This window comes from Paecilomyces variotii, assembly GCF_004022145.1.
Source record: "Paecilomyces variotii strain CBS 101075 chromosome Unknown C8Q69scaffold_3, whole genome shotgun sequence".
In the NCBI taxonomy this organism is placed as follows: Eukaryota; Fungi; Ascomycota; class Eurotiomycetes; order Eurotiales; family Thermoascaceae; genus Paecilomyces; species Paecilomyces variotii.
In genome coordinates, this window is record NW_021167142.1 from 1,262,531 (window position 1) to 1,289,103 (window position 26,573).

General features: G+C 49.4%; 12 protein-coding genes across 12 annotated transcripts; 7 read left to right on the forward strand and 5 right to left on the reverse strand.

The window, feature by feature from the left end:
* The first annotated feature begins 80 nt into the window (after positions 1 to 80).
* C8Q69DRAFT_461709 (putative ubiquitin C-terminal hydrolase) lies at positions 81 to 2,365 on the forward strand. The gene is made up of 3 exons (XM_028630266.1): positions 81 to 223; positions 288 to 1,949; positions 2,006 to 2,365. Exons 1-3 carry the CDS (start codon positions 208 to 210, stop codon positions 2,077 to 2,079), a joined length of 1,752 nt encoding a protein of 583 aa, XP_028486569.1. The 5' UTR covers positions 81 to 207; the 3' UTR covers positions 2,080 to 2,365.
* Positions 2,239 to 3,655, forward strand: C8Q69DRAFT_461711 (thioesterase family protein). Its single transcript, XM_028630267.1, has 3 exons — positions 2,239 to 2,256; positions 2,370 to 2,992; positions 3,116 to 3,655. The coding sequence occupies exons 2-3, from the start codon at positions 2,528 to 2,530 to the stop codon at positions 3,491 to 3,493; spliced, it is 843 nt and encodes a 280-aa protein (XP_028486570.1). The 5' UTR covers positions 2,239 to 2,256; positions 2,370 to 2,527; the 3' UTR covers positions 3,494 to 3,655.
* C8Q69DRAFT_209605 (hypothetical protein) lies at positions 3,627 to 4,014 on the reverse strand. Its single transcript, XM_028626167.1, has one exon. It carries the CDS (start codon positions 3,926 to 3,928, stop codon positions 3,692 to 3,694), a length of 237 nt encoding a protein of 78 aa, XP_028486571.1. The 5' UTR covers positions 3,929 to 4,014; the 3' UTR covers positions 3,627 to 3,691.
* C8Q69DRAFT_209606 (WD repeat protein) lies at positions 4,015 to 8,715 on the reverse strand. The gene has a single exon (XM_028626168.1). The coding sequence runs from the start codon at positions 8,544 to 8,546 to the stop codon at positions 4,101 to 4,103; it is 4,446 nt and encodes a 1,481-aa protein (XP_028486572.1). The 5' UTR covers positions 8,547 to 8,715; the 3' UTR covers positions 4,015 to 4,100.
* Positions 8,716 to 9,243: 528 nt separating this feature from the next.
* Positions 9,244 to 10,238, forward strand: C8Q69DRAFT_209608 (ubiquitin-protein ligase). The gene is made up of 4 exons (XM_028626169.1): positions 9,244 to 9,434; positions 9,499 to 9,587; positions 9,642 to 9,773; positions 9,830 to 10,238. Exons 1-4 carry the CDS (start codon positions 9,382 to 9,384, stop codon positions 10,003 to 10,005), a joined length of 450 nt encoding a protein of 149 aa, XP_028486573.1. The 5' UTR covers positions 9,244 to 9,381; the 3' UTR covers positions 10,006 to 10,238.
* A 1,910-nt stretch (positions 10,239 to 12,148) lies between these two features.
* Positions 12,149 to 13,078, forward strand: C8Q69DRAFT_497350 (hypothetical protein; the record flags this gene model as incomplete). The annotated part of the gene is made up of 4 exons (XM_028632282.1): positions 12,149 to 12,158; positions 12,247 to 12,335; positions 12,398 to 12,797; positions 12,864 to 13,078. The coding sequence occupies 4 exons, from the start codon at positions 12,149 to 12,151 to the stop codon at positions 12,974 to 12,976; spliced, it is 612 nt and encodes a 203-aa protein (XP_028486574.1). The 3' UTR covers positions 12,977 to 13,078.
* Positions 13,079 to 13,522: 444 nt separating this feature from the next.
* C8Q69DRAFT_209753 (hypothetical protein) lies at positions 13,523 to 14,771 on the forward strand. Its single transcript, XM_028626170.1, has one exon. The coding sequence runs from the start codon at positions 13,753 to 13,755 to the stop codon at positions 14,659 to 14,661; it is 909 nt and encodes a 302-aa protein (XP_028486575.1). The 5' UTR covers positions 13,523 to 13,752; the 3' UTR covers positions 14,662 to 14,771.
* A 743-nt stretch (positions 14,772 to 15,514) lies between these two features.
* Positions 15,515 to 16,193, forward strand: C8Q69DRAFT_209772 (ribosomal protein L24e-domain-containing protein). The gene is made up of 2 exons (XM_028626172.1): positions 15,515 to 15,756; positions 15,898 to 16,193. The coding sequence occupies exons 1-2, from the start codon at positions 15,706 to 15,708 to the stop codon at positions 16,168 to 16,170; spliced, it is 324 nt and encodes a 107-aa protein (XP_028486576.1). The 5' UTR covers positions 15,515 to 15,705; the 3' UTR covers positions 16,171 to 16,193.
* Positions 16,194 to 17,502: 1,309 nt separating this feature from the next.
* C8Q69DRAFT_461727 (30S ribosomal protein S30e) lies at positions 17,503 to 18,638 on the forward strand. Its single transcript, XM_028630268.1, has 4 exons — positions 17,503 to 17,595; positions 17,703 to 17,748; positions 17,872 to 17,976; positions 18,135 to 18,638. Exons 1-4 carry the CDS (start codon positions 17,582 to 17,584, stop codon positions 18,156 to 18,158), a joined length of 189 nt encoding a protein of 62 aa, XP_028486577.1. The 5' UTR covers positions 17,503 to 17,581; the 3' UTR covers positions 18,159 to 18,638.
* A 676-nt stretch (positions 18,639 to 19,314) lies between these two features.
* Positions 19,315 to 19,885, reverse strand: C8Q69DRAFT_399400 (acyl-CoA N-acyltransferase; the record flags this gene model as incomplete). The annotated part of the gene is made up of 2 exons (XM_028627846.1): positions 19,315 to 19,404; positions 19,469 to 19,885. 2 exons carry the CDS (start codon positions 19,883 to 19,885, stop codon positions 19,315 to 19,317), a joined length of 507 nt encoding a protein of 168 aa, XP_028486578.1.
* A 1,178-nt stretch (positions 19,886 to 21,063) lies between these two features.
* Positions 21,064 to 23,069, reverse strand: C8Q69DRAFT_400006 (fumarate hydratase class II; the record flags this gene model as incomplete). Its single annotated transcript, XM_028627879.1, has 6 exons — positions 21,064 to 21,250; positions 21,310 to 22,327; positions 22,385 to 22,500; positions 22,555 to 22,592; positions 22,667 to 22,711; positions 22,824 to 23,069. The coding sequence occupies 6 exons, from the start codon at positions 23,067 to 23,069 to the stop codon at positions 21,064 to 21,066; spliced, it is 1,650 nt and encodes a 549-aa protein (XP_028486579.1).
* A 208-nt stretch (positions 23,070 to 23,277) lies between these two features.
* Positions 23,278 to 24,997, reverse strand: C8Q69DRAFT_461736 (putative esterase). The gene is made up of 3 exons (XM_028630269.1): positions 24,299 to 24,997; positions 23,935 to 24,252; positions 23,278 to 23,876 (listed from the first exon to the last, which is right to left on the reverse strand). The coding sequence occupies exons 1-3, from the start codon at positions 24,851 to 24,853 to the stop codon at positions 23,619 to 23,621; spliced, it is 1,131 nt and encodes a 376-aa protein (XP_028486580.1). The 5' UTR covers positions 24,854 to 24,997; the 3' UTR covers positions 23,278 to 23,618.
* Between the last annotated feature and the right edge of the window lie 1,576 nt (positions 24,998 to 26,573).

A 26,573-nucleotide genomic window follows, 5' to 3' on the forward strand; every position in this document is an offset into this window, starting at 1 on the left:
AGCTTCAAAGACTGGTGCTCCAAGACACGTCGTCCTGGATGATGCTGTGTCCGCCGTGGATGTCGGGGATGTTTGTGCTGTTTGCATTGGCTGCCCCACGATCTCGCCCAGGCTGCCGTAAGCTGCGGTGGCGCTTGTTTATGCCACCATCTTGCCCAAACCTCCGAAGGATGAGCTCTTTGCCTTCTTTCAACTCCAAATTTCACCATGGCGACGATCCCAGGTATGTCTTTCGAGGTATTAGAAGCTTGTGTGGAATGCAACTGTTGCTGACAGCATGTGCGTAGTCATTGTCAAGCACCAAGGCAAACGTCATGAGGTCGAGCTCGACCCGACGTCAAATGGCGAGACTTTCAAGTACCAGCTCTACTCTTTGACTGGTGTCGAGCCGGACAGGCAGAAGATCCTGGTGAAAGGTGGTCAGCTTAAGGATGACACCCCCCTTTCTTCTCTCAACGCCAAGCCCGGACAGACCTTCATGATGATGGGTACTCCGTCCGGAGCCCAAGGCGAGGCCGCTCTCGGACGGCCGAAGGATGCGATCAAGTTCCTGGAGGATATGACGGAAGCTGAAGCAGCTAGAGCGGATGGTGCTACTCCTGCCGGTCTGCAAAACCTTGGAAACACTTGTTACTTGAATGCCACGCTTCAGACGTTGAAGGGCATGCCTGAACTTCAGGAAGAACTTATGAAGTACAGTTCCTCCTCCGGCGCCGGTACGGGCTCTGGTGGGCTCTCGGATCTCAGCACATTTGGCCTGGGAGGGCTGGGTGCATCGATGGATCTGACAGCCTCTCTACGAGATCTGTATAAGCAAATGTCTGAGACGCAAGAAGGGTTCCCGCCACTCATGTTCTTGAATGCCCTACGGAATGCTTTCCCTCAGTTTGCACAGAAGGCCGAGCACGGCCATGGATATGCCCAGCAGGATGCGGAAGAAGCGTGGTCGCAGATCATCAGTCAGTTGCGCCACAGGCTGATAATCAAAGAAGGCGAAGGCGACATCTCGTTCATAGATAAATATCTTGCTGGTCAGATGGAATCTGTTATTGAGTGTGATGAAGCGGCGGCCAAGGAGGCAGGCGAGGAACCCGTGAAAACTTCCGATTCCTTCTTGAAATTAGACTGTCACATCAACAAGGAAACCAACCACCTCCGTGATGGCATTCTGGATGGTCTCGAGGAGAAAATAGAGAAAAACTCGCCCACACTGGGCCGAGACGCAAGCTATACGAAGCGATCGCGCATCTCTCGCTTGCCTAAGTACCTGACTGTGCACTTTGTCAGATTCTTCTGGAAGCGTGAAACCAAGAAGAAGGCTAAGATCATGCGCAAGGTCACTTTCCCTGCAGAGCTCGATGCTGTGGAATTCTGCACGGAAACGCTCCAGAAGCAACTTATCCCAGTTAGGGACAAGGTCCGCGAGATTCGCAAGGATGAGCAGGACGTCGAGCGAGCTAGAAAGCGACAAAAGATTGCTCACCAGCGCGAGGAAGCCGCCAACGCCGGAGCAGGTGGCCCTGTCGAGCCATTACAGAAGAAGGCGGCTGCGGAGGAGCAGAAGGAGTCTGAGAAGAAGCCTGAGGCGAAGGATATGGACACTGGAATGACTGACGTCTTCAAGTCGGACGAGGAGTTTGAGGCTGAGAGAACAGCTTCGATTCTCAAGGCCAAGAAAGAGCTCTTTGAACTTATCGACCCGAAACTTGCCACGGACGAGGGATCGAACAAATCGGGCCTGTATGAACTTCGCGGAGTCATTACCCATCAAGGAGCCAGTGCCGATAGCGGCCACTACACCGCGTACGTGAAGAAGCAAGGACGCCTTGTCGACGACCCTAGAGCTCCAGGCGGAAAGAGACGCGAGGAAGATGGCAAGTGGTGGTGGTTCAACGATGAGAAAGTGACGGAGGTAGAGGCTGATAAGATTGAGACTCTTTCTGGCGGTGGTAAGTGCTTTTCGATTCCGACCTATGTCTGTTTACCATTGCTGATATCGTTTTAGGTGAGTCGCATTCTGCATTGATCCTCCTTTACCGCGCCATTGATCTCCCGACTGCCGAGGAGATCCAGCAGTGATCGCCCCATTATGCGCTCTTCGTCGTTTCAGCAATGCTGCAGCATGATTTGATTGTCGCTTTCTTGAGAAATCCACTGCAGATTCACCTCACCATGATATGATGCGTTTAGATGAACCAAAATCACGAGTTAGAACATACGAACTTGATTTAGATTATGATCCAACCATGTTGTATGGTAATAAAGAAATACTTCTACGAGGAGTAGCCTTTATATCTTAAAGACACTCATTCGTAATTTGTTAGACTTGGCCCTCAACTATAGCTAATATGTTCCAATGTACCGAGTAGATCAAGGACCCATTGACAATATTCCCCGCGATCTCCAAATCCACGCCACGTGACCTTGGGCATTATGCCTCGGTAGACTCTCCGAACGCTCGTCAGACAATATCTCAGTCCTCCGCAGGCGACAGCGACCAGCAGCATTGACGATACTCGCAGCAAAGATGCCCTTTGCACGGAGCTTTCAAGCTCCATTATTAAAGCAGATATATCCACAACGGCCGTTGGCATTATCACTAAGACCAACAAGACAGCTACTCTCGAAAAGATGCAATAGCTCAGCGACACCCCCAATTGCACCGCCCTCACAATCGCAATCGCAAAAATCTACTCGATCGCGTCGCCTCCGCAACTTACTCTACATCGCCATATTTGGTGGTCTGGGCCTATCGCTCGGTAGCGGAATAGAGAAGCTAATAGCCTCCCCTCCGGTACCTGATACGGAAGAAGACATTACGTGGAGAAAAAGGATAGAGAGGGAATATGAATTTCTACCGGTCGTGCAGGCATTAAGAAATGATCCGGACCTTGGAGGAGAGTGGACGGCCTATAGCAATTTTTCAGATGAGGAGAAAGAACATCGGTTGACGTCGGGGTCGTTGAAGGGGAGTAGGGGGTTGGCGTTGCAGGTTAGTTATAGGTTCATCTTTTCTTTCCGATTTTCATGTCGCTGCTTTTGTTCCATTGAAACACTGCTTGACGACGGGGAAAAAAAAGAAATGAACGGATTGAGCTAACATTGGTAAACCCAGAAACTCTTCTACAACGACAAGAAAAAGAGCATCATAAACGTCGTCTATTTCGGCGGTGGTCTAGAAGGCTGGCCCACCGTTGTGCACGGCGGCGCCCTCGCAACTGTTTTAGATGAGACGTTCGGCCGAGTCGCTGTTCGTAGCTTCCCTGCCAAAACGGGTGTTACGGCCAATCTCAACATCAACTACCGTGCTCGAGTTTCCTCGGGATCTTATTACACCATTCAGGCGACGCTAGATCCGATATTGAGCACGGATCGCAAAGCTCATATGACGGCTGAAGTTCGTGATCAGACAGGAAAGCTCTGTGTTGAGGCTACGGCGCTTTTTGTTGTGCCGAAGAATATACCGTTGAGGGCGATAGGTGATGGATTTTGAGTGCGTCAAATTTTATGGACTATGATAATATATTTTTGTATATATGTGTAAGAAGGGTGACTATCGTCTAGACTCTGTTGGGTTGTGTACATATACAGGATGATAGCCGGATATATTTGACAGAAGATAGAATATATATTTTCGGTTACTGATGACAGCTAGGTCCAAATCTACCCAGCATAGATTAAGACTACAATATTACTGTCTCCCAGAATGCCACTGGTCCAACGTATGCAACAGGACGAGACCAATAATATCAGCATTGGCTTCGTGTTGGTATTGAACCGGGCTTCGAGATCTAATCGACACGTCATCCTGCAAAACCACGATTCCGCAATCACGCATATTCCAATCATAGGTATCATCAAGCTCACTAATTACTGTACATATGCAACATAGACCTAACCAGAGATTGACAGTACGTCGATAGTACATTAAATTATCCAGTGGTTTGCTCTTCCGGTGGTAAGGGCCAATCCAACGCCGCGCTAAAAATGCAAGATAGAAGAAATGAAAGCGTAAAGCAGCTCAATTGAACGACCAAAGAACCACGTCTATAAAGGCTGCATGTCATGTCTCACTGTGTAATTGTAGCAATGATTAACTATTAGCGCATCGTTCGCGTTGGTCGGTGACTGCTCTTCTTTTCCTTAGTGGCGTTTGGTGCTGAAGATTCCTTCTTTTCATCCTTAGAAGTCAGGCCGCGGCTTAATCCAGCACCCAAGCCTCTCGCAAGAGATGCAAATGGTGAAGAACGAAAGATTTCTAGGTCATCTTGGTCATGACCAGCGTTAAGCGACACCCGAGAAGAACTGCCAGGGGCAATTTCAGTCCACCTGCGACGAGATCTGCTTCTCGAGCTGTGTCTACTATCGCCCTCATGCCCGGGAGTAAGACTGGGAGGGAGAGACACTTTGTACACCACATGTTCAGAACAGTTGCAGCCACAACCGCTGGGGCAGAACTGCACACCGGTGCTGTCTTTTTGTTCTATATTCTGTGTGCTGGCCCCCGTCAACTCGTCAGGAGGCCTGGAGAACCATAGCTGGTGACATTCGAAGCAGCTGAGATGCCCGCAGTTGAGACATGGCGTAAACATCCCGTCCACAATCTCACCACATATGATGCATGGGAGTCTCGTGGGCAATGGCTGTACTGGCTTGCAGTTCGGACATTTCAAGGCCGACTGGTTCGTAGCGGTCTTGCCATTTGCCGCATTCTTTTTTGAGGAAGTAGCAAAAACAGATAGCTGTAGAGCAAAACCACAGTTGGTGCAATGTTTTTGAATGTCCAACCCCCGATTTGCTTCAGTAAGGAGAGGTGCAGGTGACTCCTTGCGCTTAGAGGACGGGAGGGAGATGGACGCCCGAGGACTGCGAGAGCCATGACGGCTGAAGCGTGGAGTAGCACTGTCTGTTATCCTATTTATTTTAAGCACTTCACTGCGCTGAATTGGCAGCCCCCAAATAAACAACAAATGAGCGTACGCAGCGCGATAGGAGCCATAGAGCCAATCTTTCCTATTGTCAAGGAATGTGTTGTGACTATTTCCATCGCTGTCGAACGAGTCTTGGTTTTTGAACGTTATCTTCATTCTCATAGGCTGTTTCGCGAGCTGGGGACGTCTCTCACTCTCGGTATCAGACTGAGCTTGTGATGTCATCGTGCCAGATGTTGTCAAATAATCAGGAATCGCTGACGCAGCCCGACTGAAAAACCCGCTAGTAGTCCATGCTCCTGGCCCAGCTGAAGTGTTCAGGCTGCCATTGGGACTTGGCCTCTTTTGCTTGAGAGTGCTTGCGGGAGGTGAAGCTGATGATGGTCCGAAGGTAAAGGATCGCGATAGGGATGATGCCAGGGCCGACCCGATACCAGAGCTGCTTCGGGGAACCGAGTGCTGGTCTGGAGAAGCTGAAATCGAGAGACCTTGGATGTTACTTTTCCTGTCTGCCGTTACAGCCCCTGCACGAGACGCAACTGGAGGCGTTGTACCGGTGGAATAAGGTGGCGTGAAGTCACTTCGCAAGAATTCTGCAGATGAACGACGAGGGCTCTGGACGCCCGAGGTATTGTGGCTATCTCTCGACGCAATTGTAATCGGAGTCGTGACTTGTGATCTATGGGATGTTGGTTTGGAATAGTTGAAGTCCAAAGAGAAACTAGGGTCCTCTATATGGGCAGATGTTGTATTATCTCGGCGATGCAGTCTAGGAGAAGCATTCCTCCTAGTCCCAGATTCATGGAAAATGGAAGAAAGCATCGCAAGCATTTGCACATCTCCGATCCTTTCGAAGTGATCAAAGAGGGCAGGAACAAGCCAGCGACCACCGAGCGGGTGTTCTCCCCATCGGATATTGCTAGAGGTTGCAACATCTGGTGAGGCCTTGGGGTTATCGTAGCTCAAATCGACCCCACTATCCTTTCTTTTCATGTCACCAGTAGTTGCAAGTCTTGCGATCGTAGGAATATCAGCCTGAAGCTCTGGCTCGTTGGGGACCTGATTGTGCAGTATCAGTCTAATCAGACCCCAGACTTGAGCTAGGTCGTGGTATCCTGCATCTGCGGCCACAGCTGCGTTATGAGCACAAACATCAGCACCCTTCCCAAAGATACGATACTGGACAGCCAACTCCCTCTTTGCTGGCAACAGGTAGTTAAAATCGTGGATCGAAATGATGTTCTGCGGTGCATCCGATGACCTCTGAGGACCACCGCCATTCGTAGATTTCTGGGAGTTGTCTGTAGAACGTGCCTGACGGAATCCCAGACTTCCGGCACTACGCCAGGTTTGGGGCGCCGGAAAACGACTTGGGAGGCCTGTAAGAAGGCCCGAGGACCCGGATGAACTCGATGATGCGACGGAGGAATCGTCGGAATAGTCTGAGGTGCCATCGTCTGTGATGGTATTCGTTCCCGTGCCCGTGCCCGTGCCAGTACCGGTCGTTGTCCTTGGACCCGGTGAGCTCGTTTGAAGGCGACCGAACCCTTCAAAGACTTTGTCGGCTCGAGACAGCCTGGTCATGGCGCTGAAGCCAAGGGTATCAAACACAGCACTCTGCCTGTCCTTTTTGGGTGGGAAGAAGCAGACAAGTCGACCATCGTTGGCCCAAAGCGCACCACATGCCTTCGCAACGGGGACCATGACATTCGCGTTCACCGGTCGAAGAAGCTCGGAGCTCATACCCAGATCCTGGTTCTGGAATTGGCCTACCTCTTCATCTTCGTCACTTGATTCTTCGCCTTCCACTGTGCCCGTGACTGGCGACTTGACTGTCTCTGCAGTCTCACCGAGAACCCAGGCGACGCTTTCTTCGAGATTGCACTCTCCTAGTAGATATCGCAGTACGCCTTCTAGACAACCACGTTTCTTCGCAAGATAAATTTCTGCGATCGTGCGTAGCTCTGAGGCAATTTTGTTCGCCAGCTGATCAGTTACCGATGTCGTCCTTTGAATATTGAAGGTCGGGATAGCACTTCGGGGATATTCGCTGGGAAACTTGATGTCCACCTTCAAGAATAGAGAAGCTCCTTCGGGCCCCCATGGCCCATGGAGTGAAACCGTTGTCTTGCGCTGTCTGATATCGACAGACTCAAAGACAACTTTAGTGAATCTCTCTCCTACATGTGTTATTTCGTCACCGAGAGTCTCGATGTCCCAGCCGGATATTTTTACACCCCGCATCCAAGCGATGGGATTCGTATCGGCCCTGATATTGGAGCGTGTTTGCATGCCGACTCTTGAATCCAGCTGGCCACCCTGTGTCCACGGACGAGCAGAACGCAGCGAGACATTATTCATGGCTATGCCTCCGCCGGTCCGTGGGCGATGTTGACCTGTAGTCCGAGGTCCTGACGACAGGGCAGGCTCAGACTCAAATAATTCGGTAAAATCCTGGTCCAGAGGCTCATCACGGTAGGTCTTGTATACGGCACCTTTGCGCGTGATGTTCAAGGTCGGGACAAACGATTTTCCTTTCTCATATCCAACAGCCCTTAATACCTCCGGATCGACCCTGTGCAAGCGGAGTTCCCTGTCAGTGCCCCAGGAGACAAGTTGGAAATCTCTGTGGTCGATGCCATCCATGACAGATCCACGAGCTCTCCATAGAAATTCCTTGACTTGGCCCTTATGGCCGGGGAAGCTATGGACCAAAGAAAGGGTCTGGTTCGGGTCAAATATTTGGTTTCCTTCAGGCGTTCGACGACTATATAGATGGAGATCACTGTTTCCACGCTGCGGCATAGCTAACACCCCCCAGCCGAAAGGTGTGTTCCTAGCCCGCCAAACCGGAAACGGTGTCTTGATTACCTTTTCGGGGACTTCACCTTCAGCAGTGTAATCCCAGAATTTGATCGTTTTGTCTAGGGAGCAGGTAGTAACCGCCCCAGGACGAACTCGGTTCCAGTCAACGCCGTAAATCGTTGTGCTGTGCGCCTCAATAGACTTGATCGGCGTTGCACCCATTCTCTTGTCCCAGATTCTGAGGAATTTATCGTGAGAGCTTGCAATTACATGGGGGTCCTGTCTATTCCACTTGACTTGAGTTGCACCAGCAAACCAATCAGAGAATGATACGACAGGTCTTGCAGGAGTCCGGAGATCCCAACAATGCACGAAACTATCAACACCACAAGTAGCAAGCGTGTCCGGATGATGAGCCGAGAAGTTGATATCCGTGATTGCGCGGGAATGAGCGTGTAGTACATGTTCAATGGAGTTCTCATGCGACTTCATGGCCAAGTTCCATACCAGTGCCTTCTGGTTCGACGTACTCACAACCCAGTAATCGCGCACCGCGAACGGTGACCATTGTACGTCTGCAACCTCCCAGGGTGTATGATGAGGGAGATATCGAGGGGGCGAGTAAGGAGAATCAAGGTCGATGATATGGAGGCCTTCCTTCGAGGCAAGAACGACATCGCGCCCACACGGAGATATTGACGCGGAGCCGACTGGCTGCTCCACATGGAACGAACTGTCTTCGCCAAAGGTTGGACTCTCAAAGGCTGAAGCCACCGTCTTCGACGTCTTTGAATCTGCCGGGCTAGACATTTTGACAGTCTGCCTCCTCTAGATACAATGCCGTTCCGTAAGGCCGCAGTTGTGAGTACGGGGACCCTCAAGATGCCGATCGATCGCCACGGCAGAGCGAATACGAAGGTAGAGAGCCGTGGAAAGAAGCCATGTGCGGCTGTCTCATATCGATTATCCGTTGCAGTATTCGATAGTGAGGCTAGGCTGATCCTGGTATCCAGTCGCTTTGGTGATGGGTTTTCATCGTGCGGCCCAGAAAATAAAACGGAAGATGCGTGGTACCTAGAAGAACATGGGGAGATCAGATATTCGCAAGTGCATTGGGCAAAGCTATGGTGCAATTGAGTAAAAGGAAATGGTTGATCTAGTCAACATAACCTTTTTGAAGATGAAGTCCGAGCTTCAGCGATTGTATGGGGATAATCGGTCAACATTGTGGAGAAGGCATGGATCACCGCACGTGATATCTTCTGCACATAAAGCTCGTATCGGCCACCGGATAGATAGTGGGCTGTACTACGGGAGGCGGAACAGACCAGAGCTGGATGCCCCTCCTCTGTTACGTTCCTCACCTTGAAGAAGTCTGGCGGAGCTGCTGTTGGTAATATCTTATCAGCTTCACGTCTGCCATCTATTCACCATAATCCATAACTCACTCTTTTAGAAAGAGCTTAAATTGCACCACAACTGGTGACGTCCAGCACATTCGGAGGTGCACTGCTTCTCTTGCAGAGTGGGGACAAAATCCGCAGCTTCGGAAGGGAAGAACTTGTTGCTTTATTGTAAAGCAACATTCGCTGTCTTAACAGCTTATTCGTTCTAAGCTGTTTGAACCGTCCTTTATACCGACAAAATGGCCTTGCCAAAGAGAATAGTGAAGGAGACGGAACGCCTAATGGCGGAACCGTGAGTTATATCCAGTATCAGCAATCATTCTAGGAGCTTTTGCTCACTGACGGAATACTCACAGGGTCCCTGGAATCAATGCTGTGCCTCATGAAGATAATCTGCGATATTTCGACGTCACGATCCATGGACCCGCGCAGTCTCCTTACGAAGGTAGGTGTTCCAATGTAGAAATTCATTGGGGGATTCCAGCTGACCCCGATGCAGGAGGTATCTTTAGGCTTGAGCTGTTTTTGCCAGACGACTACCCTATGACTCCTCCCAAGATCCGCTTCCTTACGAAGATCTATCATCCCAACATTGACCGACTCGGTAGAATCTGCTTGGATGTGCTGAAGAGTAAGACTTCCGGTAATTGTTCTTGTTCCAGTGGTATGAGACTAACATCTATCAAGACAACTGGTCACCGGCTTTGCAGATCCGCACTATCCTCCTTTCTATCCAGGCTCTGCTTGGAGCTCCTAACCCAGATGATCCTCTCGCAAATGACGTTGCCCAGCGTTGGAAGGAAGACGAGCCTGCAGCCATTCAGACTGCTAGGGAGTGGACGAGGACGCACGCTATGACCTAGAGCCCAGACTATTGTTCTTCTTAAACCAGTCGCGACTACTAGAAACATATCGACGACCTCTGATGTGATCACGAAAACAACCAAGACCTATCCGGTTCCAATTAAGTGAAAGACATTTCCTCAGCGCCTTCTGAACCATTCTACTTTCTATCTACATACTTTGCTACGCTTTTAGAGTTATCGAGTACGCCATATGGATGGTCATCTTTTTTTGCTGTGGGACGGGGCGGTGTTAAAAAAAGAGTTGAAATTTTCTTTTACTTTTGCTATTTTGCCCATGTTCCCCGACCTTGCCGGCTTGAGGCGTTAAGCAGGAAATGTCCTGTTTTGCTTCTCTTTGTCTCGTAAATCGGGCATATCCTCCCAGAAATTTCTAGCCTAAACCTCGATTCCGAACTTGCACAGTACCAAGAGCTGTTGGGGAGCCTTGCGGTTTAGTTATGTTATGTAGCTAGTTTCATGGTTCTCACGTAGAATCTACCGGTCCATGTTTACAATATCTTGTCCAGATTCCCATATAAGGGAATGTTGTTGGGGATGGCCATAACTGCACCTTCTCTTTTCTGAGAGTTAGAGATACCTAGAGTTGTAAGATGACGTCGTATGACTCCGCGTAGAACCGTAGAGCTCGAATATATTGATATAGCAGAAGTTACCAGTGCTGGAGAATGAGCTGTATCTAAGATATTACATCTCTAGATCATACACACTTGCCGGTTTACCTCCTTAGACTATTTCTTCTGGGGGTTTCATCCCACGATACATGATAAGCTTGCCTTACTTTCTGTGTGAAGGGTTCCTCTATTTCCCGTAGACTCCTAACCTCCATGGTTCTAGATAGATGTTATTGTTCCGTTACCCCAGGACAGTAGTACTTTTGATGGCAGATAATACCTACCTATAAATGAAATAAATTGCCTGTGTATAGAACATTTTCAAACCAGAAAAACTACGAATAGTGACCACTAATTCAATGAGGATTCTGGATTCTGGAATAGCGCGCCGACCCAAGTCATCTAGAGCAATCTTGGTGACTGCATACCAGACTATGGTATAGAGACCATGGCTAAGATAGTAGATAAGCAGTCTTATGGTACCAAGAAGCTACAAGACGCCATGAGGAAGTGTACGAAGTGGACGCCTATGGAAAACTGATATGATATGCTGTTGCTCGCTTGATTTCGTCGGTGTCCCAGATATGCCATGCTCAAGCTTTCTCTATTTCCTTCCCCTAAGTCCTGACTCTGGAAATTCTGCATGCTAGGATGATTGATCTGATTCAATACATGTAGAACTCATCCTACATTGACGATCATCTGTGCTAAATGCTATTCCAGTGGCATTAAACTGCCAATGCTGACAAAGAGACAATCCTACGCACGTCAGTGTCATCTGTAGTGCATAAATATCGTTCATTTCCTGGATTTCTGGCGTGTGGTGTTCGATATAGAGCTAGATTTGACCTCTCTATGAACAACAGTAGGTATATATAGGACTCCTTTGTTCCAGTTAGTGCATTTCGGTCCCCTGTAATGTGAAACTGTTATATGGATCTGTATTTTCTGGATTCACCCCGGTCGTTTACGCACCTGAGATCACGATCTGCCGCTTTGTATACAATCTGTTGACCCCGATGATATCGACGACATAATCGATTGACGACATAATCGATGCTAACCCTTATTGTCCACGTAGATCCACACGTAGGACATCTAGGCATGAGTGTTCCTCTACCCCTCCGCCTCTGTTCTTCTCTCCCATTTCTCCTCAGGGGTCTCTTTCTCTGCATACAGCTAGGCTTGGCCGCAGTCTGCATCGGACTCGCTCACCTCTGACGATTGTTATCTGCATTCAGACTGGATATAGAGTCATATTTCATGCGGACTTATCTCCAAATTCTGGCAGACATCCTTGAACTCAGTTGGCCTCCAGAATAGACAGGTCTTTCTGGACGTGTGTCGTGAACGAACGTGTAACGCTCTTTCAGTCTCTAGTTTTTCTCTCTCTCGATCTCAAATCCCTTGACTCCTTTCGGTCAGTGAGCCTTGAGTACGTGTCACGGTACTGAGGAACAAGAGGAACAAAGATCTATCTTCGCTTCGGACAATCACTTCGAGGAGACCTCCGACTGCATATGAGCGTCATGGATCAAGGTACCGAGGAGCCCGCCGAGTATAGCAAAGGCTATATTTCCCCCTTTGCCCATGGCCAAATGATGTGGACTGACTTCACTCCATTTAGCCCATGGAAATACCGATATCAGCGAGGGAGAACGAATCACTGCTCTGCCGCCGACTCCTGCAGTTTTCGACTACCCTAATGCTAGCGTGGTAGGCCAATAGTTCCCATATGATGACTGACACACGATTGGACTAACGCTATAAATAATCAGGGGGGACTCCGCGAGATCAGATCCGCTCGCCGTTCGAGGGATCGTCGTCGCCGTATTCGTGCCGCACGTCTCCAACTTGAGTCCCTAGAAGGCAGACAACGCGTTTACGAACGTTTCTTCTCTTCTCTCGGGGAAGCTAGAGACCCAAGCTATGATGATTGTGGATGCGGGATAACCGGCAAATTTGCCTACCAGCTGGGCAAATGGAAGCAGAATTGCAGTGAATTGCTGATCCGTATCCTCGCAGCAATCAAGCACAGAAGCTCCCCCGAAGAGCATATGAATTTCGAAAATGCGCCTCGTTCAGTGTTAGTCAGACTCTCAACCAAAGATCAGGGAAATTTAATAACCAATTCTAGTCACCCAAGCTCAACCCCCTCATTCAGTGTTGTACGCAACGGTAAGTTTAGGCACCATTATGACCATGATATTGAAATGAGAGTGAAGCTGAGCGCCGTGGAACCAGAACCTCCCAATGACGTCCTTGAGGAGAGAGGACGCCCGCGTCATCGTCACCTTGGATCGCGGCGGAGAGATAACAACAGTCTAAGTGTCAGGAGACGTCGCAGTGTTGGTTAGAAGGTCAACGCACCGGCTTCTTCGGCATGTTACTCGAGCCAGCGGAACAAACCTACGCATAAAAACGTCTCTTCAAACTCCTAGGAGCGATTCGTGTGCCAGTTCTTCCCGTGCAGCTAGCACGCGAGTTTTCCACGGGCTTTACAGTCCACTCTCCAGCAAGACATAGGTCCTTTATCTGCACTGGATCTAAATCCAGACAAACTTTTGGACTTTCCGTCAACTCGAACGCTTTTCTTCAAGGTTAGGAATATTCACTTGGTATTCACAGGGGTGGTAACGCCAACGTCACTTATTCGTTGTGACAAACATATGTATCGGCGTTGTCTTTGCACCTTCTGCTCCTCTTTCTGAGGGCTCATTCTTCTTATGAATTCTTCTTTTGAATTTACTTTGTGAATGGCAGTAAGCCTTCTTGTGTCTGGTCCAAGGGTGGCTATCCCAGAACTCCAAAGAGACTTGCTTCTCGGGATACAACCTAGATCAGCTAGATATTAGTACTACTCGTTCATTTTCCTATGAACTGCACCTTTGTTTAATCAGCTTGGAATTCACACCTCGACACTGAAAGTCATATCTCCTGAGTTCAAGAATCAGAATAGTTGTCCCCGTAAAGGCAGCTTTCCAAGTATTCATATCTGAAACACTTCTTCTTGACACTGTCCTTCAACAGTAACGCATCAGACAACTGTCGACAGACCCCGGAATGCGAATCGTATCGCTCCTGGTGGCAGTCTTGGAAATTTGGACATAAATTCCACTCCATTAAAGGGGACATGGAGACTCTAAACAGATCAATTGCCATTGATCCTGGTCCAAACAAGGAATTCCCACGCAATATGGTGAGAAAAGGGTCACGATTTCATCGACAGAGCTTAGGAAATACTCAACCTGCGAAGACAAGCACACCAATTCTACAATCGAAAACAGAAATAGCGGAACCGATGAAGAAAGGCAGCGAAGCATCCGCGAGAAGGCACAATCATGTCCAGAAGAGCTCCCCTGTTCATCACAGCCTCTCAAATAGATTCATGAAGCACGTGAAATCACCGGAAAGCCTTCTTCCGAAGTTTCAGTCGTTGAGACTTCGTTCACGTACGACCGATGGGCGCTTCGAAGTTCTCGGCCAGACTACCCGTACAACAGCCCCAAATATAGTTGGAGAAGTGCCATACTCAAGGGTTCCTAACCGCCAAAGGTTTACTTTCCCCTTTACTAACAGGGCTGTGTCTGAAGGCGGCAACACACGTCAGCAACAATTTCCAGGATCATGTCAAAGGCCTTCTAATACAGTCATCGTACGTCTTCCTTCTGGGGACCTCGTCCCAGAATGTCTCAGACGATATTATCAACAGGGCTCATTGAAGTCTGATGCTACAGATGACATACGACCATTAGGCTTCACTCAATCAGCATCATGGAGGGTTCCTGGATCCCGTAAGCTGATCTTGGAGACGAGGAAGACCGAAGCCGAGGGGCAAGGTGATCTGTCACACAGAGGGATACCCTCGAACCCAGGAGATGAAAATACGTCGGGCATACCTCTAAATGCCACAGGGGGACAATTACTTGCGGAAATGGCCCGCAAAAGGTTGGAAAGGGGGAAGAAGGTCACAAAGGACAAAATGTCAATAAAGAGGCGCAGCTTCGGGGGAAAGACAAAGCATGGTGAGTTCCTACAATGAGAATACTATCACGTATTATCTGACCGGCCAAGGCCAACTTCTCTTAGGGGAGGGTGACGACACTTTGCAGGGCTGCGCACTCCAAGGAAAAGTAAGTCTTGCATCTACTTTTCCTGCCCTGTACTTTAGTAATAGGATCATAGCTGGAGTACGTCCGACAGGTCACCGGGACCCAGGTGATTCTACACTCGCTGGACGGCGACGAGCCCACGCGCGGAGTTCACGATGACCGGCATTGGTATGCCAAAAACCTGAGGTGTATCGTATGTACCTCGCCGTGTGCGGTATGCCAGAGGCCGTGCTGTATATATGAAGCAGCACGTCGCACGTATAACACCAAGGCCAGCTGGATCAGGAAACGGGAGGATGCACGAAAGCTCCTCGCTGTTATCGACTGCTTTGGTCCCTTGGCCAAAGATGTAAGCACATTTTCGAAGTGCTCCATTCCTGGGGGCTGCGGCAAGTTCGTATGCCCCGAGTGTTGCGGCGCTTGCCCGATAGTAGGATGCCGGGACATCCAGTGTAAGGTAGGTTGGAAATGGTCTTTAAAACATAAGAGGTAGATCTGACAGTGCTTATAGGTGTGCAAGCCCGATCCGTGGGCACCTTGCGACTGGCACGAGTAGGTGTCAGAACCCAAACAGCCAGTCGCAGTCAGTGCTATCTTTGGATGGGTGAGCACATACTTAGAGGAATGGGAAGAAGGGTGAAGAGATTGAGGATACGACGAGAACATAGATGTGTGGAGAGTTTTAAGAATAATACATCAAATGCATCAATAGATGATCTCCAAAATCCTGTTTGTAGAATCAACGACAGCACCGTCTACTACTGTCTTCGAGTTGTCAGTATAGCAGATGGAAGTTGATGTCAGTCGACGGCCAAGGGCAGACGGGGTCACGTGCCGCACTTTAGCGAGGCCCGCACCGCACCACAATTGTGTCAGTCTCACGATCGGCTCGCCGCAAAGACGATTCGACTCAACCACCCAACGCCAACCGACAACAACTCGTCTCGAGCGGCTGCGCATCTCCAACATTCAAGATGCGTACCTACGACGATAGCTTCAGCGGTGAGAAGATCTACCCTGGAAAGGTGCGTTTTCCCTCGAAACATTCGCCAGTGCACGCCTTCCGACCGGACATCGAATCCGCAACGAGGACGCGAGATGGACTGCTCCTGCAGCAGCTAGTGATATGGAGGGACAATTCGTTAACAGTTCTGTCTTGATTACAGGGTAAGCTGTACGTCCGTGGCGACAGCAAGATCTTCCGCTTCCAGAATGGAAAGTCCGAGTCCCTCTTCCTCCAGCGCAAGAACCCTCGCCGCATTGCCTGGACCACCCTATACCGTCGCCAGCACAAGAAGGGTATCTCTGAAGTCAGTACAATCCGATCCTTTTATGATTTATTTGTCGATATTATGCGAGGAATGGGAAACGTGCAGAGGATATGGAATTGTTGTGGGATTCGGGAAGGACCGCTTACGATTGGAGAAATTGGAGGATGATGCAAAGCATTGTATCGGACAAAAGCTGACGGGATATCTTTCAATTTACAGGAAGTCGCTAAGAAGCGTACCCGCCGTGTCGTCAAGAGCCAGCGTGCTATCGTCGGTGCTTCTCTCGATGTGATCAAGGAGCGACGAAGCCAGCGCCCCGAGGCCCGTGCCGCCGCTCGCCAGGCTGCCATCAAGGACGCCAAGGAGAAGAAGGCTGCTGCTGAGAGCAAGAAGAAGGCCGAGAAGGCCAAGAACGCCGCCAGCGCCGCCCAGGGCAAGATCCGTATCCAGAGCAAGCAGGGTGCGAAGGGTGCCGCTCCCAAGGTTGCCGCCAAGTCTCGTTAAACGAACTTGTTGTCTGTTCTTGGGTGGGGTATGATGGAGAATTGAGTAGCATATGCTGGGATTTTCTGGAGCTGGACTGATTTCCTCACGATAAAAAATGGGATGAACACATGGGCGACGGGTTCTTGCGGATTGAACATCGCGCTCGGCTCTTAGAAACAGGCCTATCATCGCGCGCCATACTATTTTCGCTGGAATGGAATGGATGTGAAATGATGGCTTTTCATGGCTCTGGCCAGTAGATTCCACGAGGAGTTTACGGACTGTCTCCAATTGACTAATGTCATCAATATATCCGTTCTATCGACAGTGCATTTTCTTTCCTTCCTGTGGATGTAGCGAGTATATGGTAAGGGATCGTATCTAGTAAAGAGACCTCGTAACCTGTTCGATTTGATATTATTCTATGTCCTTCTGATACCATTACTTCAACGTCACTACTAGTGACATCTATGGATCAAAGTAGCCGCATACTTGCCTGTTTTGCACCGAATCTTGTAAGCGGATCTCTGTATCTATCTATGAGTACGGGCTATATTTATTTCTCTAGAGATCATTTGATATTCAGTGCATACGTGTGTTCATAAGGCAAGAATAAGTAAGTACACTTACCACCTAATGCCCTCCGCATACGTCGGTTTTTCCAGTTAAGCCTAGGTGACTCTTCTAGGCTTCTCCGCAACTTGCAAGGCGCCGCTTACTAAACCCTAACCATGAGCTTCAGGGCTTAACCCTATCATTCCCGGTAAGGCATCCACGTACAGGTGCGTTATACCTCCCATTAGAGGGCTCTCAACGTGGTGTTATGAAATAACTTTTGAGTATTCTAGAGTATACTATCATTTAGAATATATATTTCTCATTAATTCACGATATTTTATTACTTGAGTGGACAAAAACTCGTGTTCAAATTTCTTTGAACCCTCAGGCACCAACGATAAATCTGACATAATCCACTCGGGAATTCGCCTCCGAACACAAGACTGCACCCCCATAGTGCAGATATCTCTCTCCCTCGACAACCCACCGTTCCGACAACCCATTTTCCATCACAACCCAACCGTCATAATCCATCATGGGTAAGGTTCAGTAAGTACAACCTACTCCAAACCCTCGATCCAGGCACACTTCCTGAGATGAAGAACTGTGCCCGATTTCTTTTCGCGATGGGATTTGTGTGCTGACGATGACTCTAGCGGCTCTCTCGCCCGTGCGGGCAAGGTCAAGTCTGCTACTCCTAAGGTGCGTTAACGACTCTTTTTCGACGATGAAAATCCGGTTGCAAAAGTTTTCAGCGATGGAATGATGGAATCCGAAGAGGACACGGGCAAGGACACGAAGTACTGATCGGGCTGGGAAATATAGGTCGAGAAGCAGGAGAAGAAGAAGGTCCCCAAGGGCCGCGCCAAGAAGCGTCTCTTGTACACTCGCCGCTTCGTCAACGTTACTCTGACTGGTGGAAAGAGAAAGGTACGTTCGGATAGTCCTCATGTCTCTCATCGATGAGACGGAGAGGCCATGCTGTATCATCGATGCACATGGGTCGTGATGCATCTTCCCTCCCGTCTCATCGGTGATGGGAGAACCTACGACAAAGAGGGGTCCGTTGCTGACAAAAATTCCTACAGATGAACCCCAACCCTACCTCGTAAACGACTCCATCCTCAGGGTTTCGAGAGAGGATGACACATCAATGACGGTCACGATGATGGGTTAAATGGGCAAATCTCTTTTTTCTCTACTGGCGGGACCGTGAAACACACGAACAACCGAGCGTGGTGAGGAATGGTACCGTCAGGGAAAGGGGAAAAGCAAGGCAAATCATCAGCGTCTAGGAATGGGCGGTTCGGAAAACAGGAGATGATGGGGGGCGTTTTTTCTTGATGGAAACAAATCAAAGGCATTTTATGTCACTATTCTCCTTGTCTTTTCTCTGGATCAGTGTTTTTCCTTCCTAGCCAGTCCCGGAGTCCCTTTGAGAGAGAAATCTAGAAAGAGATTCCAAGAGCTATTGGTCGACCTCTGTATGATGGTCCTTTCCCTCCATATTCTTCGACGTAGGCTTAGGTGCGCTCTGCATTGCATGCCAAATCAAGCTCATAGCAACTTGCGTGCTGACATCTACGTAAATCTACTGTTATATCTGCGGCTCTTAGAAGATAAGTACGGGTAGCATTCTACTGCTGCGTGGCAAGCCGTTGACAAGACTGTCTTGGAGTTTCCTGCAATGAACTTCTATATTTCTATTTCAAAGTGCATAATCTAGGTTCTATAATCATTGAGTGAACCGGGAAAATGAAAATGAGACCTGCCACGCTGGTGAAGAAACCAGCGTGTGGCGACCTGCGAAGACCTTGTCCTGAGAGCCCATCGAGGGCCATCACTCCAGACAGCCCATCAGAAAAGCAATAACAAGCGATGAGATCGACGCCTATATTTTCCAACATGATAAAAGGGAAAAAAAGGTGTGGCGACCGTCCATAAGTTCTGGCCACCGGGGTTCCCCGCGAGGGAAAAAAAAGTTAAGCTTGTACAGAGAACGTCGCCGGATATGGAAAGCAGCGGCGCAACTGCGCTAGAAACCCACTTTCCCCCAAGACATGGAGCGATTCTGCAGAGATAGCATGTGCGATGAAGACGAAAAGATGGAATCAAGAGCAGAATCTGAAACTCTTGTCCGTATGTTTTTGTATGATTTGTCCCGCAGGTGGTGCAAGGACAGGAAATGCAGCAGTAAGAACCGTGCGCCCAACGCCACGACGACAGGTGGAATGGAAATGTATTAGACTCTCAGCTTTTCGTGATAGTCTAGTAGTAGTGTGCCATCTCCAGACCGGCACGCTTGAAGCCGCACTTGACATAGAATCCTTCGTTTGCCTCGGAGCAGTCAAGGATAGTCTGTACAAAGATTTTGTTAGTTAAAATGGTCTAATCTTCAGGGAGTAAACAATGCCTGACGCACCTTGTAGCAGCCAACCTTCTCTGCAACGTAGTCCAAAGCCTGGATGATCCGCAGGCCCAGCTTCTTACCCTGTTGGCCCTTCTCAACGGCAATATCTTCGATGTGGCCGACCATGCCCAGCGAGTGGATGAACTTCCGCTCCACAATCAAGCTTCCCGTACCGACAACACGGCCAGTTCCATCACAGATAACCAGAAGATAGTACTCGTCACTGCGGACGGACATCCAGTCGTATCTTTGGTTCCATTGCTCTACGGAAACGTCTCCAACGGTGGTAAGAACCCGGAGAACGTCCAGGTAGCCATTGTGGTAGTCGGAACGGCGCAGCGGTCGGACGGTATAGCCCTCCGGCAGAGCTGCAGCGACGTCGGGAGATATGAGGGTGGGAGAGAAAAGGGGCTTTTCGTCGACAGCCATGGTGGAGGGTGCAGGAGACGGTTCCGGGGTGAAATCGGCGGTGGTCAAAGGTGATGCCGCAATGGTAACAGCAGCGGCGCTGGACATTTTGAGGAAGAGCAATCGAACGTTTCTCGCAGCGGTACCGATTAGGAAGTCTTCAGGGAAGCAGTAGATCGATAATGAAGACCCAAGATCCAAGAGGCCTTGTCGATCCTTTGAATTGCGGTGTCTCAACCAGGCAAATTCAAAGGAAGCCGCGGGGTGCGAATGCGGTGAGAGTAGGGGATAAAGTCCGGAGAGCGAACGACGTTGAAGCGGGACAACGAGCGACTTTAAGAGAACAATGGGATTGAAAGCAGTTGATCTACTCTAGATGATAAGCTCTGGAGGCGAAACTATAGGAAGAAAAAGAGGGCTTCAAGGTCAACTGGCCGCAAATATACAGCATCTCCGCCGGGCGCATGCCACGCCCGTGGATCCGCATTGGATCGGCTTGTTCCAGCCTGCGCCCTGTTCTCCCAGCCACAACGAACTTCGTCAGGAGAAGACGACAGACGGTACTGGACATTATTGGATCTTTGATTAGCATCCATGTCTCAGCTAGTTATCGATTGCTTAGCTATGTACTATTATTATGCGTTTGCACGTCGTTCTGCACACCATCCAGTTTGCTGTACCTGAAACTAATAATCCGACTCTTTGGGCCAGGACCAGGATCGCTTGCTTCCAAAAATAGTTGCTTGCTAAAGACAGAATACTCTAGCCAGGGCTACATTATTATCGCCAATCCTCTATGCAGTTCTTGACTCTTCTATCACCGTTCCCTGTTGTTAGTTTCTCACTAATCTTATCAATTATCAAATGTGCAGTTCTCTTCAACGTGAATGTGTGTTTTCGCGTTCCCAACAGCATTATGGAGATCTATGCGGGACTGGCTACTCTACTCCCCCACCAAGGCTACTGATTTCTCAATAGTTCATCTGTACGGAGTATCGAGTAGTACTTTATAGTTGAAGACGATCGTGGCACCGGTCTACACGCCAAGTCTCTATATTGCATACAACAGCATGCTGTCACGGCGGTTTTACCAACCTTATCCGAATCCAAAACAGTGAAAAAACAGATGGCTCAAGAACTTGTCAATATACAGGGGGCTGCTATCCTAAAACTACTATAACAGTGGTATGGAATCAAGTCTATTTCTTCTCCTTGGGGCTGATCATCAGCTCCGGGCGGACGTACTTGTCGAAGTCCTCCTCGCTCAGAGCCTTGAGCTCCATAGCACTCTGCTTCAGGGTCAGACCCTTCTTGTGGGCGTTCTTGGCGACCTTGGAGGCCATGTCATAGCCAATAACGGGGTTCAGGCAGGTAACCAGCATCAGACTACATATCTCGTCAGTATACACGTCTAGAAAGACGGTTCAGTTGTTTTAAGTACATACCTCTCGTGCAGAAGAGAGTCGATTCTCTTGCGGTCGGCCTGGAGACCTTCAACCAGGTGGTCCTGGAAACTGATCATGGCGTCGGCCAGGATGCGGGAGCTGTGCAGAAGGTTGCGGATCATCATGGGCTTGAAAACGTTCAGCTCGAACTGGCCGCTCATGCCGCCAACAGTAGCAGCGACGTGGTTACCCATGACCTGGGCGCAGACCATAGTCAGAGCCTCACACTGGGTGGGGTTGACTTTTCCAGGCATGATCGAGGAACCGGGCTCGTTCTCGGGCAGGATCAGCTCACCCAGACCGCAACGGGGACCGGAACCAAGGTAACGGATATCCTGAGCAATCTTGAAAAGAGAGCAAGCCAGAGTGTTCAGGGAGCCGGAGGCCTCAACGATGGAGTCGTGGGCGGCCAGGACCTCGAACTTGTTAGGGGCGGTCACGAACTCGGTGCCAGCAAGCTTGGAGATCTCCGCAGCGACAGCCTCGTCGAAGCCCTTGAAAGTGTTCAGACCGGTACCGACGGCAGTACCACCCTGAGCAAGCTGACGGAGGTGAGGAAGAGTGGCCTCCACACGCTCGATGTTGCGGTCCAGCTGGGCAACGTAGCCAGAGAACTCCTGGCCCAGAGTAAGAGGAGTGGCGTCCTGCAAGTGAGTACGGCCGATCTTGATGATCTCGGAGAACTCGTCGACCTTCTTCTGCAGGGCGTCGCGCAGGCTGCGCAGGGCAGGCAGAAGACTACCCTCGAGCTCGAGGACAGCAGCAATGTGCATGACGGTGGGGAAGGAGTCGTTGGAGGAGGCGGACATGTTGACGTGGTCGTTGGGGTGGACGGGCTTCTTGCTTCCCATCTTTCCACCCAGGATCTCAATGGCACGGTTGGAGATGACCTCGTTGGCGTTCATGTTGGACTGAGTGCCGGAACCGGTCTGCCACACAACCAGAGGGAAGTGGTCAATGAGCTTGAGGTCGGCGACCTCAGCAGCAGCCTGCTGGATAGCCTTGCCGATCTTGGGGTCTTGGAACGACATGATTAGGACGCATCCTCGTAGATTTAGAGCGCTCTACAACTTACCAAGGCCAAACTTCATGTTGACGGTGGCCGCAGCTCCCTTGAGGATACCGAAAGCCTTCACAATCGGAGGAGGCATGCGGTCCTGGGGCTGGTTGATCTTGAAGTTACCCAGAGAACTACGCTCGAGTCAATATACAGTCTGCCTATTGAGTATCTGCTTGTCGACATACCGCTGGGTCTGGGCACCCCAGTACTTGTCCGCAGGGACCTATTGCATGTTTTTGTTAGCTTTATCCTCATTCCGCGATCTTTTTGCGCTGGACTATCAAGAAGCAGACTCACCTGGATCTCACCGAACGCATCGGTCTCAGTTCGAGTTTCCTGCGCCTATACAACCCGTCAGCCTCTTTTCCCAATCGCTGATGTCATCCCAACTCCCGCAGGTCCTCCTGCTAGAGACACCGTAAGAGCAACACCTCCATTTCGCAAAACCACATACCATTCTAGCGGTCGTGCTGAAAGCTCTGGAGCTCAGGTTGATGGACTGAAGGCGAGTAAACTGCTGCAGAGACCGGCCATTGGAGCTCAGCGCCCGTCGGCTACTGATCGCGAATGAGGGGGAGTACGAGCGGGCAGATGCCGCGAGCAAGCCCCGGGCAACTGCGGGGGAGCTCAAGGTAGAGCTTCGAGTGACCGCATGTGAGGCCATCGAGCGCACCGCGGCCCGAGAGGAGGCTGGATTCATCATGGTAGATTGGGGTTGTTGTGTGTCTTCCTAGTCAGACGAGGATAATGACCAACTTGGAGACTCCAATGCCTCACAAGCAACTTTCTGGAGAGGAGAGGAAGGAGAAATGCCTATCCAGGTAAAAAAGGACTTTGGATATGGATAATAATATGAGTTGGTTTCCGCCCGTCCGCTTCTGCGCGTTTCCTTCAACGGCCAGCCGAGATTTCCCGTCTCCGTGTATCGGAATAACCGTCCGTACGGCTGTTCGGCAAGCCTTTGCCGTAACTGCGGAGGGTGCGGCTGTACCGTACGGTACCAACGGACCGCGACCGCTGGTAATCGATTATCCAGCTGTTTACTTAGTAGTTACTCTCCGTTTTGCTAACTAACTAGTCATTATTATTATTATACGAACAGTTTCGTCGTTGGAGTCCGTCTACGTCAATTGCTGATTGGTTGCTTGGTCGGAGTGAATCACTGCTTTCGTACATATTTACAGCTTCATGTCTGGAGTATGTACTACTGTACTTGAAAGATAACTCTCTGCTAAGATAAACTCCCAAATCACTCGCGCAGCTTCTCCTTCAACACGGCAATTGTCCTTTCATTATACAGCTTGCCCGAGGCTAACACACCATCCAAATACGCAAAAGTATGCGGCGCTCCAAGCACACGGATCGACTGTACCTCACAACCGGCTGCCTTCATTTTTGCGGCGTACGCTTCTCCCTCATCGCAAAGAGGATCCATCTCAGCTGTGAATACAAGCGCCGGAGCTAGGTTCGCGAAATTGGGAGCCAGAATCGGGGAGATTTTCCAGTCCTGGACTCCATGTCAGCGGAGAAAACAAGTCCAATGATGCATATTTGCTGCTACGTACGCTTTCTGACTTCTCAGGTCGTGGCACGCCCAGGAAATGCCGGTGAAAGTATGCCATTCTGGCCATCGGAAGCGCTGGTGTGAATTCCATCATCCGATACGATTCGTACGGGCAGTTCTCGCGGTCGAATTGTCCTTCTGGTGTGAAGGGGCTGTGGAGGTCACATACGGGCACACAGAGAATCTGCAGGCGCAAGGGGATGCTCTCGTCGCGGCACAGATGGGCAACAACTGCTGAAAGATGACCTCCAGCAGAGATGCCACCTACCGCGAACCTATCGCGGTCGAGGTTGAACTCCTCTGCTTTCTCGTTCCGGACCTTCGCCAGGTTAGCACTCATAATGAGACTCGGGGTTTGTGCTTACCCAGTTGAATGCTGCCCAACAGTCGTTCACCGGTATAGGATACTTGTTCTCCGGTGCCAGGCGGTATTCGACATCAAAAGCCACGAGGTCCCCATCGAGAGCGTCCACAATCCGTTTACAGAAATCGTGGTCTTTAGACAAATCTCCGAAGACCCAACCCCCTCCATGGAAGTTAAGGTAGGCAGCTCTCTTCTTCGCATTGCCTTTCTCGTCCACCTTGGGAGCTGGTTCGAAGATCCTGACAGTAATCTCCCCTCCTTCTACAGGGCACTTCTGCTCCGTGATGCGGTAGATATCCGGTCCTGCAGCGCGTCCCCAGGAGACAGTATACTTGCCAGGGTTCTTCCTATATTCTTCAATCGGAACCTCGTGCGTATGTAGACGGCCGGCATTGTATTTATTATATAGTTCCACGTATTTTGGATCAAAACGGGGCAGCAGCCTTTCGGGGATGCTGTTGTGTAGTGGTTGTAGAATATCTTTGGGACGAAGAGCATGCAAAGGACCTTTCGTTGATGCATCCCCCGATGCTGCAGTCGTGTTTGTATCTGCCATTGTGCGAGACAAACCCTTAGTCAATAATAAACGAGAAACAAGACTACCAGGCAATAATAAATCAGATAGTCTAACAACTAGATCAACTCGAAAGATTCTCTCTGAGGTTAATAATGAAAAGAGTCGTACTCTTTCTCTAGACGGATCATTACGACTCCGCTTACTTCGGCCGACAAGATCTAACTAATTAACTTGTTTTGTCCCTAGGCCGATCAAACCCCCAGTCTCCGGCACATCCACGCCCACTTGGCCGAAGCTTGCGATTAACTTGCCCCTCTCTTAACTTCTATCCTATCCAGATTACCTCCCCATCCCCTTATCTGAGCAATAGATCGGACTTTTCCGCGTGACGTCGGATGATCCGACGCTATGTTATTATTTCTCGATCGCAAATGTTTAGAACAGTGCTGCGATATACATGCACTCGAATCATGGGTTTCGGGTGAGATACGTTATGCCCACGCTTCCTCTATCAGGAAGTCATGACGGTTAATGAGGCGTCAGAGTTTTGAACATCATTCAATAAGCTGGTCTAGGTCATATGTATGGAATAAGCGTTTACAGTATAACAGGTCCATCAAGCACGGGTGGTGTAGGATGCTATCTACTTCATTCTCCCTAGTAACTCTTTTCCTCCTAAAGATACAACTTCTCTACAGCGAAACCTAACTCTACATGTCATTTCCTTTACTTCGATCAACAAAATTTCCTATCAGATAATACTGACAATAGCAGAATTAGTTTCGAGTCCGGCATGATAGAGATCGGCATTATCGTATGCGGATAGCATGTTCTTCATCTTTCCTTGTGCAGTATTCCTGCTGCTTTTATTGAGACAGCACTAAAATAAATAGGTAATATTTCAAGAATATGACTTAAATCTATTTCTTATCAAGTTCGTTGTCGCTATTACTGTAAGAGTGTATTAGGGGCGTGCGAAAAGAGATAGCGATATTATATTATATTTACCCTCCTGAGCTCAACACAACTAATTCGTGGATGACACGAAACCTACCATTAAAGAATAATACTTACTATCCTCCCGTTGTATAAGTCCAGTTTACTATCTTCTGTGTATTCTCCTTAAAACAAACCATCTGAGGTAGGACTCGCATATCCGAAAATAATATCACACTTTCCTTAAAAGGAAATCAAAACATTAACCCGTGGACTTCTCCACAACCAGCAAAAAGCTCACATCCCTGGCCTCCCGCATGCCCTCAAGGGGGGGGGGGATTCTACCAAAACCCCACCTTGCTTTCGGCGGGCAGCTTTTTCCTCAGCTTTTTCTTTTTCTTTTCCCTTTTTTGTCCAGCCCTGGAGGCACAAGTATCATTTGATGTCTTGAATAAAAGTCCCGGGGGAATATGGCTATGTCACGTAGATGTGTTAAGGGAATTCTGGGGTTCGAGGAGGTGGTCTTTGTTGCGAGAGAGGTGTAATGTTGATAGACATGAGGAATTTTGATATGTGGATGGTATGCTAAGTCAGCTTTCCAAGGCATTGGTTAGTTATATATAATCAGCCAGCTTATGTATGGAACTTATATGTATCGATTTTCTCCACCCCGGTATTAACGAAAGTGACTCACGGTATGAAATTCGATCATCAGCAGAAACATGGATTCGATAGGACCCCTTGCAAACGCATATTAACTATGTGTATAGCTTAACATCGAAAAAAATACATCAAGATCGACACACCTACGGAGACAACCAAA

Excerpts from the sequence above, each read along its gene's own strand:
- C8Q69DRAFT_461709 (XM_028630266.1), top strand. Across the intron at positions 1,950-2,005 it reads TGAGACTCTTTCTGGCGGTG|GTGAGTCGCATTCTGCATTG; the intron begins GTAAGTGCTTTT and ends ATATCGTTTTAG.
- C8Q69DRAFT_461711 (XM_028630267.1), top strand. The coding sequence starts at position 2,528 with ATGCCCTTTGCACGGAGCTTTCAAGCTCCATTATTAAAGCAGATATAT. Across the intron at positions 2,993-3,115 it reads GTAGGGGGTTGGCGTTGCAG|AAACTCTTCTACAACGACAA; the intron begins GTTAGTTATAGG and ends TGGTAAACCCAG.
- C8Q69DRAFT_209605 (XM_028626167.1), bottom strand. The coding sequence starts at position 3,928 with ATGTACTATCGACGTACTGTCAATCTCTGGTTAGGTCTATGTTGCATA.
- C8Q69DRAFT_209606 (XM_028626168.1), bottom strand. The coding sequence starts at position 8,546 with ATGTCTAGCCCGGCAGATTCAAAGACGTCGAAGACGGTGGCTTCAGCC.
- C8Q69DRAFT_209608 (XM_028626169.1), top strand. The coding sequence starts at position 9,382 with ATGGCCTTGCCAAAGAGAATAGTGAAGGAGACGGAACGCCTAATGGCG. Across the intron at positions 9,435-9,498 it reads GAACGCCTAATGGCGGAACC|GGTCCCTGGAATCAATGCTG; the intron begins GTGAGTTATATC and ends GAATACTCACAG. Across the intron at positions 9,774-9,829 it reads CTGCTTGGATGTGCTGAAGA|ACAACTGGTCACCGGCTTTG; the intron begins GTAAGACTTCCG and ends ACATCTATCAAG.
- C8Q69DRAFT_209753 (XM_028626170.1), top strand. The coding sequence starts at position 13,753 with ATGGAGACTCTAAACAGATCAATTGCCATTGATCCTGGTCCAAACAAG.
- C8Q69DRAFT_209772 (XM_028626172.1), top strand. The coding sequence starts at position 15,706 with ATGCGTACCTACGACGATAGCTTCAGCGGTGAGAAGATCTACCCTGGA. Across the intron at positions 15,757-15,897 it reads AGAAGATCTACCCTGGAAAG|GGTAAGCTGTACGTCCGTGG; the intron begins GTGCGTTTTCCC and ends TCTTGATTACAG.
- C8Q69DRAFT_461727 (XM_028630268.1), top strand. Across the intron at positions 17,749-17,871 it reads TCAAGTCTGCTACTCCTAAG|GTCGAGAAGCAGGAGAAGAA; the intron begins GTGCGTTAACGA and ends TGGGAAATATAG. Across the intron at positions 17,977-18,134 it reads TGACTGGTGGAAAGAGAAAG|ATGAACCCCAACCCTACCTC; the intron begins GTACGTTCGGAT and ends AAATTCCTACAG.
- C8Q69DRAFT_461736 (XM_028630269.1), bottom strand. The coding sequence starts at position 24,853 with ATGGCAGATACAAACACGACTGCAGCATCGGGGGATGCATCAACGAAA. Across the intron at positions 24,253-24,298 it reads GTTGGGCAGCATTCAACTGG|GTCCGGAACGAGAAAGCAGA; the intron begins GTAAGCACAAAC and ends AACCTGGCGAAG. Across the intron at positions 23,877-23,934 it reads GACCTGAGAAGTCAGAAAGC|GACTGGAAAATCTCCCCGAT; the intron begins GTACGTAGCAGC and ends CATGGAGTCCAG.